Source organism: Orbicella franksi, chromosome 4 (assembly GCF_964199315.1).
Source record: "Orbicella franksi chromosome 4, jaOrbFran1.1, whole genome shotgun sequence".
Classification (NCBI taxonomy): Eukaryota; Metazoa; Cnidaria; class Anthozoa; order Scleractinia; family Merulinidae; genus Orbicella; species Orbicella franksi.
The window spans coordinates 12,727,301-12,744,800 of record NC_138148.1 but is presented as its reverse complement, the minus strand read 5'-3'; the positions used below and the strand labels follow the sequence as shown (position 1 = coordinate 12,744,800).

At 39.0% G+C, this 17,500-nt stretch overlaps 2 protein-coding genes, 1 non-coding gene and 1 pseudogene across 3 annotated transcripts in view; all 4 read right to left on the bottom strand.

Moving 5' to 3' along the window:
* The window catches only part of LOC145485307 (uncharacterized), a 1,965-nt gene extending 537 nt beyond the window's left edge, over positions 1-1,428 (bottom strand). Inside the window, exons 1-3 of the mRNA XM_081463991.1 lie at positions 835-1,428; positions 387-729; positions 16-93 (exon numbers count right to left, since the gene is read on the bottom strand). Of these exons, the coding sequence (XP_081320117.1) occupies positions 16-93; positions 387-729; positions 835-1,194 (781 nt within the window). The 5' untranslated portion in view covers positions 1,195-1,428. The remainder of the gene's footprint in view (positions 1-15; positions 94-386; positions 730-834) is intronic.
* Positions 1-17,500, bottom strand: part of LOC145483445 (uncharacterized) — a 147,754-nt pseudogene that overhangs the window by 126,476 nt on the left and 3,778 nt on the right.
* Positions 1-17,500, bottom strand: part of LOC145484385 (uncharacterized) — a 48,238-nt gene that overhangs the window by 29,869 nt on the left and 869 nt on the right. Inside the window, exons 3-8 of the mRNA XM_081463001.1 lie at positions 15,333-15,404; positions 12,431-12,502; positions 5,219-5,363; positions 4,878-5,022; positions 3,886-4,011; positions 1,591-3,141 (exon numbers count right to left, since the gene is read on the bottom strand). Of these exons, the coding sequence (XP_081319127.1) occupies positions 1,591-3,141; positions 3,886-4,011; positions 4,878-5,022; positions 5,219-5,363; positions 12,431-12,502; positions 15,333-15,404 (2,111 nt within the window). The remainder of the gene's footprint in view (positions 1-1,590; positions 3,142-3,885; positions 4,012-4,877; positions 5,023-5,218; positions 5,364-12,430; positions 12,503-15,332; positions 15,405-17,500) is intronic.
* On the bottom strand, positions 7,637-7,710 carry Trnaa-ggc (transfer RNA alanine (anticodon GGC)). The gene has a single exon. It is a non-coding gene; the product is annotated as a tRNA-Ala (tRNA).

The following is a 17,500-nucleotide window of genomic DNA, read 5'->3' as shown; positions in this document are numbered from 1 at the left end:
GTGGCTGCTACATACCCATAGGCTCAGACTTTTTACTGCATGTAGCTTCCACTTGATCCTGGTCAATTTCAAGATGTTTTTGTAGTCGTTTTACTGAACATGGAAGAAGAAAATCATATTAGCAAATATTATTATGTTCAAAGAAAATAAATGGAGGATTATAGAAAAAATTGAATCATATACCTACATGTACTTTGCTTTGTGAAAATGGGCAGAAGAATGGAAAAATAATATAGCAAATCTTGCTAAATATGCACTAGAGCATATCTATAGACAAACATCGGAATGTAGAAATTGATGCTGATTTCAAACTGAATACACTTACATACATGTACCTAATTTTATCCACTGCCTCGTAGAGGAAAAATTTCTAATACCAAAATTACCTGTCCTTCGCGAAAAACCATGCTCCCTCCTTACAGCAATCAACTTCTCCTGGTGCGATTTCAGCTTGTTTTTTAGCTGTCTGATTTTGTTGGCCATGACAGCACATGTCGTACATTCCTTCAGGGATTCCTTTTCGCTCTCTGAAACATCGTCTTCATGAGCGCTCAATATTTCACAGATGTCACTTGTCTGCTGTAGGCTTGTACCTTCCAATGAATCTAGAACTGGAGTCGGAGAGCTAAGTTCATCTTCTTGTGCAACTTCCGGTGAGGAATCTTCTGCATTTTCGGTACTTTCAGAACAACTAACCCGTGATACTGCTTGCATGGCCGCCTGTATTGTCTGTTTAAGAAGGAAAAACACAATAAATGCATACTCTGATCTTCAATCGGTGCTTCAAGTTAACAAGAAAAGTTTACAGTGAAATAAGGTGTCAAATCATCTCACCTTTCTCTTGTTGCGCTCTGACTGTTGTGGTTCGATCACTTTTCCCACGGCATGAATTGTCGGAAAGACAGCGACCCCAAACTCGTCCCTATTTAGACGGGGGATATAAGGTGTGCTTTGGCCAGGCAAACTTGCGAACAAACGTTGAAAATCTTCTGGCTTGAAGTGCACTGAACAGATGGCCGAGTTCTTCGAAGGCCCCCACTTCGCTTTCTTTTGCTTTACAAAGTCCACCCACTTTTTTCGTCTTTTTTTCGCTTGTGGCCGATCGTCACCAAAATATGGAATACAGTGAAGCGCTATTCCATTTTCTAAGTCTGGGGTGTTGCTGCAACCGCCTGCAACACACCTCGTAGGCATTTTAGCTGCAAATTCTTCACGAGCAACACAGCCACTACAGTGAAATGACTAGCGGCGAAACACGTTTCGTTCCTGGGTAGACGTCACAACTGCCGCTGGACCCATTCCCCCCAAAACTCGGTCGCGAAACAAAATGGCGCCGATTTAGGGCGATTTTCGCGTTTTCGGCGGGCCATAGAAAATTGAGGATTCAACCAAATGCAAAAGTTTTTTTCGCCGAATTAGTTTTAACAGTAAGTGGATTCATTTTAGCGAAAAAAAAATTTTGGGGTTAGGTGCACTTTAAGATTAATTGAACTAAGAGTAATTGAACCAACATCGCCTCCCCGTATCAAAGCTTGGTTAAATTAAATTATGAGGTAGATTACTGGCAATTCATATTGCATGCAAGCTTACCAACAAGTAGGCCAATCACCAGAGAATTTGCTCCAAGTATCAATACATTCATCGCCATTGCGTCTGTGTCTCGGTCAACCGAACCTGGTATATTCTCTGCTGGAATTCTGCTCACAGCTCCAACACCCAAGTTGACTACAGTAACGGCAAGGGACGTAGACATCAATCTGTTCTCGAACACATCGTGTATGGGCTTGACCCAGCAGAAAAGCATTCCATACATTCCAGCGACGACCCATGCCAAGCCAATGTAGGATCGGCTCTCTTGTCCCACGAGAATGAGAGCAGATGTGAGAATTACTTTACGAGATATTTCAACAAGTTCCCAATACCATGAACGAGTTTGGTAGTTTTCAAACAGAAAACGTAATCCTGTGATCATTTCTGTACCAAGGCCTGTATCACTGTCTGCTGCGGTTAGTATTGTTCTGCGTTTTCTCCAGAGGGCGATGAATGAGGCGGTAGGCAGAGCAAAGATGTATGCAGCAGAAATGTATGCCACGGTAAGTAAGTGGTTGTACTTTGCTCCTTGACACTTGACGCTATAATCCACTTTGAGGTACGCGTCACAGATCTCTTCATTTTGGTCCCTACAGAGTTGCCGGCAAGCGAACGGCAGGACACTGGCTGTCTTGGAACACGTGCTAAGGTAGGTTACATACAGGAAGAAAAACAAATTTCTGTACAAAACCTCTTTTGTCTGTGAAATTTTGCTCGACTTTTCCATGTCGTCTAGGCCTTGTCGTTTTAAGATGATCCTCTTACGGACGCAGTAAACGATGCCAAAAGCGCCGGTGACACCGATATTCATTGCCATAATCAGACATAAGTCTCCAAGGACATCCACGCGTAGTCCTGGGAAAAGGCAATGGATTGGTGCAATCTGAAGTAAATTCATCTGGAGTATACCTGAATACTTAGAGATAGCTTCCAGGGAACCTGGCCATTTTATGTAGGAAAACACTTCCAGTAAACCATGGGTCACCTGGTAAAAGCCGATTACGATCTTAAGTTTTGAGAAAAATGTGTCCACTAGATTGCGTCCTCCATCCTGTTTCACCCTTGTTTTGCTCTTCCAGACCAGAAGGGCAACAATTATCGATACAATGGCTGTAATAACGACCAACTGTCCCACAAACCATTTCCTTGACGGACATTGTTTACATTTTTGCAACTGTTTGTAATATCCTGAACTGCAAACTGCGCAAACTGGTCCTTCGTACTCATGTTTACATGGTGAATCTAAGCCACCTTCGCATGAATCTTCAAATGGGCATTTATAAGGCGTTGGAATCGGATAAGGATATTGTATGGAGAACCTATCTAACGCTGGTGAAGATGCCAAAAGGTTTTGAATAAAGTCTCTGTAACGTTGTTTGTATGTCTCGTTTCGCCACTGCCACCAGAAACCAGGTTTTAAAGAAGCATATTCTCCTTTACATAACAGTCCACCTTGCCCACATTTGTGACACTCGGCAAATAGACTGGTTCGATAAAATCCTTTCAGGCATGGACAAGCACGGTATCCAGCGAAAAAGTCAGTTTCTGTCCCTAGTTACAAGTAAGAAAAAAAGATGTAAGTCTTGTTAAGTTTTCTCAAACAAGCAAAAATACTTGGAATTCATGATTCAGTTTGATCTAAATGGAGAGAGATCGGTAGCAGTGGCGCTGCTAAAAATTACATTTACAAGCCCTTTGGATTAATGAAGTGCTTCGTGTCAAACTCTATGTACTGTAGCTAAGTTGAATGTGACATTTTGTGGCTTGTTCTTGTTTCCAGGTTGGCATAGACATTGTTGCAATTGCCTACTATTTCCAGTATGTTTGTGACAGAAGGCTCACCAAGAGTGCGGCTCTCAGCCACTTTTGGAAATTCATTATCCGAGGTTTAGAAGTATCAGTAGAGACCGCTAGTTGGTTTATTCAGTTTACCTAAGTGTTTTTCGTTAGAAAGAAATTTATGGTGTTGAAAGTATTCAATGCATTAAATTGTATATTGTGAGTAATAGCGGTGTATTATTAGTTAGTATATATTGTATTGTAATTAAGTAACGTACTGTGAATAAAGATCTCAAGATTCCAGATGAAAAAAAAAGGTAAAATCTAGTCTCCTTAATTCTACAAATCCACCTTTTTTGAAATTAGCTACATGCATATGTCTCATTCAATCGGAACATTTTCAGACTTGGTAAGGTTGCAAATATTCAGACTATTCCTTCAAGGCCCTTGTATATTTTACAAATCCCCTAAAAGACTAGTAGGCATCCGTACAATAGGTTGACATGTTGGTTATACCTAGTGGACAGGCTTTACAATCCAGGACGGATTTTCCTGGAGCTTTGTCAAATGAGACGTAAGAACCATTCGGACATTTCTTACAGTCATGGGCGATGTAACCGAGAGTGTCAGAGTAAAATCCACCTAAGACGAGGAAAGGATGTTAGACTGAACTAGAAGCCTCTTTGATATAATATTTTTTTTCTTTATTAGCATTTATAGCGACCCTTTGTTGACTTAAGAACTATCACGTAGAGACCAACATCGCCAACTGGATGTATACGCAGTTACGGCCTAAACCCGAAGTATTTTGACAGCAATAGGTCACCCCTTTATCAGTGCTTGTTGATTTCACAAAGATAAAATCCTCGAGTTTGTGCGTAAAGAAGTGTATTACGTGGAGGTTGTTAAAACATTTATACAAATTTTAGCTGCGAGCGCTCGAGCTTCGAGCGCATAAATAACAGAATCCAAAAAGAAAAAAAGGTAAAGTCTGCATACGAGCCAAGTGGCCCACCAGGTTGGAGCTTATCCCGGTTTCTGTAGCATGAAGCGACTAGGGGTATTTGTATTCCCCCCTGGATTGGATGCTAGTCCATCACAGGGGTACCCCCAGCATTAAGTTCACCGGTACCCATTTAAACACCTGGGTGGAGAGAGGCACTGTGAGAGTAAAGTGTCTCAGCTGCTCAAGAACACAACACAATGTCCACGATCCAGAGACGAGCGCGCTAACCATGAGGCCACCGCGCCTCCACAATCCAAAAAGAAAGCAAAGGTAAATGTGAAGATTTGTGAGCGTCAGTACATTTTTGTAACTTTGCAAAATATTAATGCCATGTCAAACCGAGGTCTTGTAAAGGAATTTTTTAAAATTTCTTCCATGCGTCTTTTGACTTTTACATCCAATGACTTGCTTGACTACAGTAGATTTCGATATGTCTCAGATTGAATTGTGATTGGTTACAATAGTCAACAAATGTTTTACTCTACTCTATGTTTTTTTGTACTAGAATGTCCTGTTTTACTCCACTGGTCATAAATACAGTTGTAATTGGTGTAAAGTGTTATATAAACGTAGTTTGTCTTGACAAACTGTGAAGGAAATGAAGCGCGGTTTAAAAGCTGAATAAAATGTTCTTCAGTAGCGTTGTCCTAACAAAAACAATAAACAAATAAACAAACAAAAAACATAAGAGGCCCCTTGGTGGCAATTTGTTTGCGTTATAAGGTTAGAAAGAAAGCTTCAAACCAACTGGATGAAAGTTTTTTACATGAAGGATTTCATGTATAAATAAATACCTGGCGGGCAGTTTATACATCCTTGGTTTGTACTAGACCAAGGTTTCACAAAAGTCCCCGGAGGACAAGGTAGAAACACATTATAACTGGTATCGTTATCAGGGTCTTGCCTGAACCCTGAATGTAACAGAGCCCATCCTAAATTTCCGTCCACAGGGACTTTGATGCCTTCTGTACGTGAATCACGAGGATACCTAGGAGATAAAATTAACTATCAATATTGATTTATAGGGATGCAAGTTAAACATTGAAATAATGCTAAACTTCCTTATTCAATAAAGTCCTTTGTGAACGTGTTGCTCTGTTTTCTTGTTGTTTCGAATGTCCCTTTTATGATTCTCGGTTGATAATTCCTACTGGTATATTTCCAGACGTGATCAAGAATCGGACATTCTGATTGGTCAAAAAGTTCGGCTTATGACGCTGTATTCAACGCACCAGACAGTGAATATAACAGTTCTTTACTTCGTTACCAAATAATCATGGAGGGCAGTTGCTGAATGAGATTTTCATTAATTCAAAGGACTTTCCCACATGTGGTAAATTTTAGAAATGAACTTCCATTGCCTTTGGACCGACATTTTTTCAGAAAGTGCTATTTAAGGCATTCAAAAATCGGAAACGCGGTGGTTTCCTAGATCAAACTTTACAAACTGTTTCACGGATTAGTTGCAAGGGTCTGAAATTTCTTTTGCTTATAATTGAGTCTCTTATTTTTCGACGGTGAGTGCAACTGTGAATGAAGACAACAATGATAAAACACAGATAGTGTATGAGTTGCTTTTTCGTACTGTTTCTTTTGTCAACGTACGGTAGGCGATGCCGACCGTCTGGCCACTACATACGATGTAAACCATGCTGTTGGTACCAATAAGTAGAATCATATTGAAGAGAGTCGCTAAAAATTTCTTGGCGAACAAGGTCATGAATACGGAATTTTTCTTTCCTTCGATGGCCGCAAAGACACAACGATCAACACGTTTATTTGATATCTCTCTCTCGTCCAAACGAGGAGGTTGCGAGAATCTGTTTACGGGTCTTTTGTTGCACGGACTTCTGTCTTGCACGTTCTCCGTCTAAGTTCTACTATTTCTACTGTTTCTTCTTCTGCTTCTTATACTCAAGCACTACTACTGCTTGACTAACAAATGCACACGCACTTAAATACCATTTCGGTAGCCATGTGTGAGCCACATGGGACGAACTGAACTTGGAGAATAAAACATCTTTCTAGAATACTGACCCAAACACTTTCACGCGACTCTCAGTAGCGAACTACAAAGTTCTTGTAACGACCGATAGAAACAAGACTAACGTGGCAGCTACAAGATAATAAACAATCGATGATCTCGTACACACGTTTTCAGTTGTGCTTTGAATATGGTGGCCCATCAAATGCAGCTTTCTGGACTTCAGAAAAACAAAATGGTGATGTACTATGTGTTGCTTGAAAGCTGGATTTGACTTTTGAAAGGACTGGTAAAGCAGCCGTCGGCGAAAAAAAAATTGAAATTGTGCTTTAGAGTGAATAATCAACTGAACCACCCTGAAAGAAAAAACCAATCGTGTTTTTGAACTTTTGAACGTTTTTATGCTTGTAAATAATTTTTTTATTTTAAAGTGGAATACCAGCAGGTCGATTGTATTTCTATTATTCACTGAGATTCTGGGAAATTCGCAAAACGGGTTCTTGAAGAACACTAAATAGACTCACATTTGGAAAACGTAGGGCTGAAGAGTAAGTAGTCTATTAGTGGCACTGAATAAAAAAGAGTGAATGCCAAGATGCCCATGCCATTTTTTTCTCATTTTGAAAGTCTTTATCAAACCAAAGTGACCGTGTTTCACTCAGCTTGAAAAAGTAATCGTCCTGTAACCCATGGCAATTTTGATGCCACTGAATTGAGTTCTTTATCCGCAGGTCATCTGTCATTTAAATATTGAGCTAGAGAGGTGAAAAATGAAGGTAACTGAGCCCACTTGTATTGTTAAGAAAAAGTGCAAAACGCAACGGTAAGAGAATACATAAGGAAACACCGTTGAAAACATGCATGAAGTTATCTACGATCCTTGTCCGAAATGTTACCAAAAAGAAAGTACCGCTTAGTCGAGGAAATTGGGAATTTTTCAGTTTAACTCTTATCGCTTCCACACCGAGAGAAGATTCCATTGATTTTCCCGGGGGAGTCGATCAAAATTGATTTATACTTTGCCATTGAAATGTATTACAAACAGCTTTTCTTCGCAAGTAAATATATAAAAGATCATATATTTGAGCTATGGAGGAAGATGTAAAGACAACAATGGTTATCGCAGTTATGCATGCAACTAAAGCACAGCTGCATGTTTGACATGCAAGGAATTGTTCTATTTGAAAGAGACACTGACAGGTATGAAAGTGAAGAATGATCATCGCAGTAAATTTTCCAATTTAAGCAATTGGAAAGAAGAAGCCTGAAAAAAATCAGGGCTTCAACGGGATTCGAACCCGTGACCTCCGCGAATGCCGGTGCGATGCTCTACCAACTGAGCTATGAAGCCACACATTGGGAGCGAGATCAATTAATTGAGTTCATATCTTAGATATGAGCTCATATCTTAGCTATGAAGCCGCACATTGGGGGCGAGGTCAATTAATTGAGTTCATACGTTAGATATGAGCTCATATCTTAGCTATGAAGCCGCACATTGGGGGCGAGGTCAATTAATTGAGTTCATATCTTACATATGAACTCAATTAATTGTTCTCGCGCCCAATGTGTGGCTTCATAGCTCAGTTGGTAGAGCATCGCACCGGTATTCGCGAAGTTCACGGGTTCGAATCCCGTTGAAGCCCTGATTTTTTTCAGGCTTCTCCTTTCCAATTGCTTAAATTGGCAAATTTACTGCGATCATTCTTCACTTTCATCTACAACGGCAGTTCAAATATGAATTATTTCATATCTACTTCACGTCACTGACAGGTATATTGTGCAGTTCTGGTCAGGAGAGTAATATCTTAATGTTCGTGCTCTTCTATTCGTCATGACCCTGGAACAGAAGTATGTCAAAATAAACATGACAATAATATCGTTTTAGAAGTTCCAGTATTGCTCTAGAACGAAGATCTAGTACCCAGATTGAAGATCTAGGAAGGAAATCCGGGACGTTATCAGCATATGCAAATCCATAATTATATAATATCTTCTACTACTTGACAGCTAAGCGAAAAATCTGTAACTTATTCCTCAACATGATTCCGCCCTTTTTAATCAAGCATTTGAAAATATCATGGGATTGAAATTTGTCAGTGCTAGAGGAGCCATGGTTTAAATGCAGTATTTTTTTTGAACATAAAACTGGTAACAACACAAAAAAAATTCGGTAATAGACATAAGACCAGTAACAACAGACAAAATTTCTCGATTCCGATTGGATAAGCTAAGAGCTGTGCCGTTTCAGCGTGACACGAGTGCAAAAGGTGAAATACCAGCGTAAATCACAACAAAGATTTTCCGAAATAAGTATGAAGATTCTTAACAAACTGGCGATGGTCATCCGAGGTCCTTTGGAAGGTAGTCGAAGCTGTTTCTCCCCATCCTTACCGCGCCCGCAAATTCGCACGCCACGTCATGTATCGAGCGCGCGTCAAGTAGCAAATTAAACACTAGTGTACTGATAGGGCAGATGGCCATTGCTATAGCTTTGCCTGGATTTAACGATCTTGGACGTTCGTTGACCCCTATATATCTTTTGATGGATCATTTTCACTTCCGATTTTCTACGTTTAGCGAAAAAATGAAGAAAATCTACTGACTAGAAATTTGAATTTTTTCCAAAATGCACTATCGAATTATTTTTTTTTTATATATGACTTTTCCTTTTTCTGTGCGGGGTTTTTATATGCCTCTTACAGGGTTAAGCTTTGTGGAAACGTTGACAACATTTGGAATTATTAACGCAAAGGATTCACTTATACAAAATATTACTAGGAAAGTTTGTCTCCGTTAATTCATCTTTGATATTTTAAGCTAAAAAGCTTGTACACCGCGTCAATTTTTCAAAATCAGACTAGCTTTCCACACACTTTATCTCTGAAACGAAGTCCGTGATCCCAATATCTTTATTTCATTTATTTGCTCGCAGTAGAAGTTTGAAGTTCGAGTGGAACATTTTCGCGCGGACGTCCTTAAGGCTAACCGAAAATAGTCAGATTTCCGGACAATCTTAAAGAATAAAGAGAAGACATCAGAAAACTACCAAATACCAGCGAAAAGTTTTTAGAGATTTTCAAATGTTAGCCAAACACTTCCGAACATTTCCAAAGAGGTCCAAAACGTACCCGAAGAGTAAAAGGTTGGCCGAAGATCACGCGAAGATTTCCCAAGAATTTTTGATATTGTCGGAAGGTTTTCGAATACGTTCGTAATTTCCCGAAGCTATTTGGAAACGAAGACCAAGGACACTTCCCACATGTCTGAGTAATGAATGTACAGCCAAACTTTATTTCAAGTGATTTTTACAAGAAATAACACGATTCTTCTGATGAAATTTACTGTGAATAGACACTTGTAAATTTACTAGTGTTCATTCATTTCAAATTACACTATAAATCAGTTGATTGCCTCTACTTATGTAAGCAAATAAAGAAGCCTCGACTGTGATCTGTTCTGTTGTAAAGCACGTAGGAAGCGGTAGAGCACTCAAGAAGTGTAGGGGAAAGCACGAGACGTTGTTGACTGTTTTCCCCTACTTCTTGAGTGCTCTACCGCCTCCTAAGTGCTAACGAAGCGAAAGCTGTCAATCACAAACTGGACTTCGGCTAAGCTTTCAGTTCCAAGTTGTTTCGAGCGGCTTTCGAGAGAAGAACAACGCCTTCAAAGTTGGCTTTTTCGTTAATTTTTAAATAAGGATCTAAAAGCAGGTAAAAGTTTGTAGTCCAGAGGAATCCGGCCCTATTGTGGCTCATAAAAACGTGCACTTTTCCTATGGAAATTACGAAACCAGGAGCTCAAAGCCTACGGATGAAAATGTGAAATGCTGAGTAGAATTTGAAAGGAGCTACAGTTATTTACGGCTTGCAGCCGCTTGCAGCCGCTTGCAGCAAGATTGCTTGAACTAGCGTAAAAGCTACAAAGACTAAACTGCTCCCACTGGTTCTACTCCGAGCACAGAAGAAAATATCAGAGCAAGCTTTGAACTGACCATTCGTCGGTTCGCTTCGCTGAGATGCCCAGAAAACGAGCGTTACTACACTGAATGTATGGGGTTTTTTAAGCAATTGCATTTTTACAAGAAGAAAGCTTCGCATCATAAGCAGAGACAGCTCAATTATTGTTTTCTGTCGTTGTTTTACTTCTTAAGTATAATTTCTGCCATCGTAACAACTATGATGTCTTTTATTGAAGCACTGGTTAGGTTGAGAATTTGTTTATTTCGCTACGTGTTTTCTCGGCGAGAATCTAGCAAAACCTGTCATTTTAGTACAATTTTAACACTATTGTTGCTAACAATAGTCTCCGTGAGCCATATTTACTACAGACATAGAGTTCGTTTCCATTGCGTTTGTCTGAGTCACAAGGGATGTTTGATTTGAGTCAAATTTGTCAAAATTCTGAATGAAAAAATTTTAAAGCCAGCCTACAGTCATCAATCCGTGCTCTGTTCTCTGATAAATCACACTTTTTCAGCCAATCAGAGCGCGCGTTATATGAAAACTTTATTATAAATATAATTATTAAAATAAGATACGTCACAGTTGTAAATCCTGAACACGAATACCAACGAATGAATCAAATGTCAATGCCTTCAGCTTTGTCCGCAGCAAGAGTCTGCATTTATCAGAAAATATTACTGTTACTAAGGGGTTAAAGACAAATACAACAACAATAACAACAACAACAACAACGACAACAACAACGACAACAACAAAACAAAACCAAAACTCAAAACTTAGCTTGGAAAATCCCTATTCTCTTTCAATTACCCAGAAAAAAAACCCAGCAATTTAACATTTTATTGGCGGATCTAGGGAGGTGCCCGGGGGGACCGGGCTCCCCTTATTTTGGAAAAAAATCGCAAAAGGAAGAAAAGCCGGCAGGACAAGCAAACCAAACTCAAGGTCTGGATCCGCCACTGCAATTATCGTAACAAATAATACATTTAGCTTTTTTAGCCCTAAGACGTACATAGAAACTTTTGAGCCACAAGTATGCTGTACATTATTGAACCATATTAGACAGGTAACATGAATAAATGGGTAAGCTAGCAATTCTTTATGGAGAAGGTTTGCAGCTTTTCAAGACCATGTTTTAGATAATTAGATAGAGCTGAGGCACCTCAACTGAGGTTAATCGAGTAATATAATTCAAATGACACGGTACTACTAGTTACAAATAGTAATTTACCTCCCTAACGATGTAAAAAATGTGACGATAGAGCCTGATCTCGTCCCCTGCCCGATCCCTCTAATTTAATTCTCGAAAGTACACGCGAAGTTACACCCGTACCATGCTTCAAGTTTGGGGGGGGGGGGGAGGGGTTGGAGGAAACCCCCTCCCCGCGTTTTCGTTGGAATAGGACATCTTTAAGAAATTTTCTTCAAAGCGAACAATATCGCTATCCCTTCACAGTTTGTTGTTTGAACAGCTTGTTTTAATGGTCAACATTTGGTCGAAGCACATGCAACTGAGTGCTCGGCATTCTTGTCTGACCCATCTAAGAGAAATTCCCACGCTCTTCAACTTTTGAATCTATGCTAGTGAAAAAAAAAAACAAGATAAGGACAAATATCTCTCCTGAAAGAGCGAATTCCGATATTAGAAAGATACTAGACGATTACAATGTCAGGTGAGGTTCCGGGCTCAATTGAACTGAGTTTAATCAACCTTGCTCCTTTTCGACTCTGCAAATACCTCGTTGCAGAACTCGTTGAGGTTGATTTATCACAAATTTCTTGCCAAGTGATTTGTTCCAGTGCCCATGTTTCCTCTTCCTATTCGTCAGTGTTGCTGTTTAATTAAGGTTTTAGGGAGCAATAGACCAGTGCACTTGCATTGACCGAACAAATTCTCTTTCCGCTTTGGACTATGATATTTTGTATGGACTAAATGAGCAGCGGATTAAACTCAACATGCCTCAGTAGACTCAACACTTTTTAAAAATATATCAATTCAGATGACATGTGAAACTTTACAAATCAGTCAAGGACGGGTGCGTTTGTCAGAATAGTGGCAGAATAATAGCGCAAAGATTCATCAGTAAATCTGTTGGTGAAACTTACATTGAAATGGTATTATTGCCAATTCTAAATGCCTCCGCTTGAATTGTCTTTATAGGATTATCTGAGAGCAAGCTAGAAATAAAAAGACAAAAGAGAAGCGAAATTAGCACCAGAAATTAACTAAAATCTTCTTAACTTTTTGAACTGCGTGGAGTGAAACATGGTATAAATAGCTTTCTGCATAAGTTAGTATCGCATACTATAAGGTTTATTAAGTCTCAGTTGCTATTTCCCATACTCTGATTAAAATCATAGTCTTGCACTTTGCTCAATCTCGCACAGAAACTACTGCAAAACTAGACTAACAACACGTTTCTCTCATCTATCGAGATCTAACGATCTTCGTCCTTTTCTCCACATGGGATTTCCAATCCCATAATATGCAAGTTGGGGCCGGGCCCAGTCGCTCTCTTCCTATATTCGCTACAATAACACATCATGTCGCTCAGAGACAGAACAGAGAAAGTTTAAACAGTACGGTTAAAGAGATTCTCTTGAATGGCCCCAAGTGTAAAATCGAAGCTGCGACTTAAGGTGTCCTGAGATTTCAAGGGACGATTTGAGAAAGTACTAATAATGCAGAGTCCCTGCTACGAGCAGCAGAAAGTCCTTACCGCTGTGACTGCGCAATCCCATTTATAAAGGATGCCGGTATACTGCTAAAACAATAATTATCTCTGCTTCAATTAACAAGTGTTAAATAATACGTGTGCTTTGGCTACGAATAAATCTTCATAAATTGTTATTAAATTTATCGCCTTTCTAAATGTGCTGGTATTTATTCGTTTCGTATAACCAGTGCTCAGGTAAATACTTACATTATTTCAAGTTGACACATGGTAAAAAATGCTCGATATGGAATATTCTCTAACAGGTTGTTTTTAAGAGATCTGCATGGGAAAGAAAAAAAAAAAAATAGGCAAGTTAGCCGCGTAATGAGCCGTGCATAGTAGTTCGATAATGCTTATTTTGAAAACAACACAAAACAAACAAACAACAAAAAACAAACAAACAAAACACATGGCGCAATTGATCTTATTTAGATTTACTCAGAAAACTTCTTACAAGTAGGCGCGCTAAGAACGGTTCATCAAGCTAGCCGATAAAATGTTTCGTAGGCCTATAGGAAAACAGCTGTCCGTAGAAATTTTAAGAACGAAGTATACTTTTAGATCAAAAACAAAATCCAATGGCTACTTCAGTTCATATACATCTATTGTCTTTTTTACTAAATGTTCCTGTTGTTTCGGCATGCCTGAAGAAGGAAAGCAACCGAATTTATTTATTGAAATTTCGCGATTTGGCAAACGTGTCTCTCGACATTGTTTTTATCTTGCTATTGTCCAAATATCTGGCAATAAATGAATCATAAGGACCGTTATTTCTTATTCTAAATGAGTGAGAAAATTACTTTATCGTGACTGGCTGAGAGAGGGCCAATTTATCGTTAATTTTTTAAGGTTATACAGGCAAAAACTAACGATAGACAAATCCGACGTTCCGGCGACATCTTGGCGCCATTGTCAAGGGAAACTAATTAAATGTGCGATTTCAAGAGTAACTAAGAGTTAAGAGTTACTAATTTGCATAAGTTAGACAAAGACCTTAGAGCGAACTGAGTCTGACTGTACATTTAAACGCGGTCGTAATTGTTTAATGAGTAACATCTCATTAACGAGACAATCAAACTTGTTGTGGCATTTTTTCAAGACGCTAAAACAGTTGCGAAGGTCATGCGGAATCCTGCCTGTTACTCATTAAACAATTACGACCGTGTTTAAATGTACAATCAGACTCAGTTCGCGCTAAGGTCTTTGTCTAACTTATACAAATTAGTAACTCTGAACTCTTAGTTACTCTTGAAATCGCATATTTAATTAGGTTCCCTTGACAAAGGCGCCAAGATGTCGCCGAAACGTCGGATTTGTCTATCGTTAGTTTTTGCCTGTATATGTTTACCTAAATCGTTGTTGATTGTTATTTTTTAAGGTGGCTGGTAAGAGTTTCCAGCACTTTCCAAGACTTAGATTGAAGCTGTAATCATTGTATCAAAAACTGCTCAATCACTGCTGAACAAGTTGTTTTCATTTTTTTTTTTTGCGAGACAATAGGTTACCATTGCAATGGTATAAACTGCTGAAAACCTTTAAATTTAGCTTTTACTGCCGCCAACTCAAAAACGAGCTCGGTAGCCCCCTCATTCATATCTTACTCGTATGTGCTCGTATATTGTTACTAGTATGTACTCGTATATTACTTGGATGTATTCGTATGTCACTCGTATGCACATCTATCTTATTAGATATATGAAGAACAAAGACATCTCAGCCAATTTGAATCAGAAATGTTTACTTCTTGGCAGTAAGATTCTACTAAGGTGGTCCACAATATGCACTTAACATTTTTCAAATTCTGCCTCAAAATTCAAATTTTAATTTGCTTTATAATCACTTTGATTCGGGTTTGAAAACAATCCATCAGGAAAAGATGTAATAGCGTTGAAGCCCAATGACCTGTGAAAAGGGCATTTCATGCAGTAAGCAAAACAAGGGAAAAAATATATATTTTCCAGTGTTGGAAATTAAATTTAAAAAGCAATCGCCATTTCCTAGGGTGACTCTGAAGTAAACTCGCCCGGTGTAATCTTCACTCACCCGGAAAGATACCATCCCTCCCAAAAACCATACATTTTTGTGGTATCTTGTAATCACAAATAGCAGAAGCAGGTGGCAGAAGTCATATGACGTCATAACCAACTTAGCTTGTACATTGACGGGTTAAATTAAGTTATTCTTCTACCTGCCTTTTATCTTTATGTTCCCTTTATGGGATGGAAAGAAATTTTTGCTTTAAAAATTATTGCCAACCTTACAGCATTTTATTAATCTCTCATTTTACTTACGGGTATTCCAGTCTCGTCAGCTTGGCAAACACTCCGTCAGGTAGAATTGTAATATCGTTGTCACTCAAATGCCTGTTAAAAGTATCAGACAGTACTCAATTAAAACAGTAAGCTGTGCGTTCGAGATTTAATAACGAGAACAACTCTCACCTTTGGGATAACCGATAATTGCATGTTTCTGGAAAACGAATTAAATGGGACCTCCGTACCTTTGCATATTGCTTAGTGCGCTGGACTGCATTCTGCATCGAGCGGTTTGGTGGGCAGGTTATTTTTTTTTTTTCGGTAAAACTAGTTTACTCTCAAAGTATCCGGGGCTGCAAAGACACAGTTAAACTAGACAATACTTATTTCAAGTTGTCTTCCAATATTTTGATACAATAATATTTTCCAGTGAAACTGTGTGTAAAATAGCCATTTTGTGGCTTCGAGCCCCAGAAACTGACGATAACCTCCGGCTTGACTCTCATGGCACCACCAAAAGAAAATTCAGAAACGGGAGTCTCTGTGTTAACGTCGTGCAGCACCAAGCATACCTGATGTTTCCCAGGATGTACATACATACATACATACATACATACATACATACATACATACATACATACATGCATATATTTTTATTGTGTTGTAAAATTAGAAGTACAATTATAACATGCCCGCGGGTAGCTGAGCTCATCTAGGTGGGTCTTGTTTACAGGAATTATATACAGCTAAATACAACTAAATACAACTAAAGGCAACATGAGAACTAAAGAAACTAAAATTGACAACAATGACTAGAGACCACTGATAAGCTAAAGCATGTATGAAAACGGTCCTGATTAGGTGTGTTGGCCTCGTTGTTGGTTCGCTCGCCTCTGGATCAAGCGGTCCGGGTTCGACTCCTAGCCAGAGACATTGTGTTTTGTTCTTGAGAAAGACATTTCCCGGCTCTCACAGTACCTCTCTCCACTCAGTTGTATAAATGAGTACCAGCCAATTCAATGGAGGGAGGGGGGAACTCCTCGACGGACTGGAATCGCATTCAGGAGGATTAGAAATACTACTCCTAGTCGCTTCATTCCACTGAAACCGGAGATAAACGCCGACCTGATGGGCCACTTGTTGGAAGAACTGTACTTTTAACTAACTTAACAGGAAACTTACTTAAACAGAACAAGTGGCTCCAACGTGCCATACTTATCACTATCGACCAACAAACTACTTTTGGCTGAAGATGACTTCCGCTCAGGTTGTCGCAACGTCAGTCACCAAAACAACTACTCTAGGACGACCTCTCCAGGGAAATCACATTATATGAACTATTCATTGGATGGTGCACTTCACTGAGAGTTTTCATTGGCTTTGTCATCATGGAATAGGAGCATTTATACAATGCCCTACAAACATGGAAGGCATACGCCCAATAATTTTAGGCGTTGTCATTTTTATGTTATTTCAGTTTTCTAAAGTCTGGGCTATTTTTTTTAATAAAACAATTATTCGGAGCGGAGCGTTATTTCTTATTCTAAATGAGTGAGAAAGTTACTTTATCGTGATTGGCTGAGAAAGGGCCAATTTATCGTTAATTTTTAAGGTGGCTGGTAACAGTTTCCAGCACTTTCCAAGACTTAGATTGAAGCTGCAATCATTGTATCAAAAACTGCTCAATCACTGCTGAACAAGTTGTTATCATTTTTTTTGCGAGACAATAGGTTACCATTGCAACAGTGTAAACTGCTGAAAACTCTTAAATTTAGCTTTTACTGCCGCCAACTCAAAAACGAGCTCGGTAGCCCCCTCATCCATATCTTACTCGTATGTATCCGTTTTTTACTCGTATTTGCTCGTATATTGTTGCTAGTATGTACTCGTATGTTACTTGTATGTATTCGTATGTCACTCGTATGCACATCTATCTTATTAGATATATGATGAACAAAGATATCTCAGCTAATTTGAATCAGAAATGTTTACTTCTTGGCAGTAAGATTCTACTAAGGTGGTCCACAATATGCACTTAACATTTTTCAAATTCTGCCTCAAAATCCGAATTTTGCTTTATAATCAATTTGATTCGGGTTTGAAAACAATCCACCAGGAAAAGGTGTAATAGCGTTGAAGTCCAGTGACCTGTGAAAAGGGCATTTCATGCAGTAAGCAAAACAAGGGAAAAAATATATATTTTC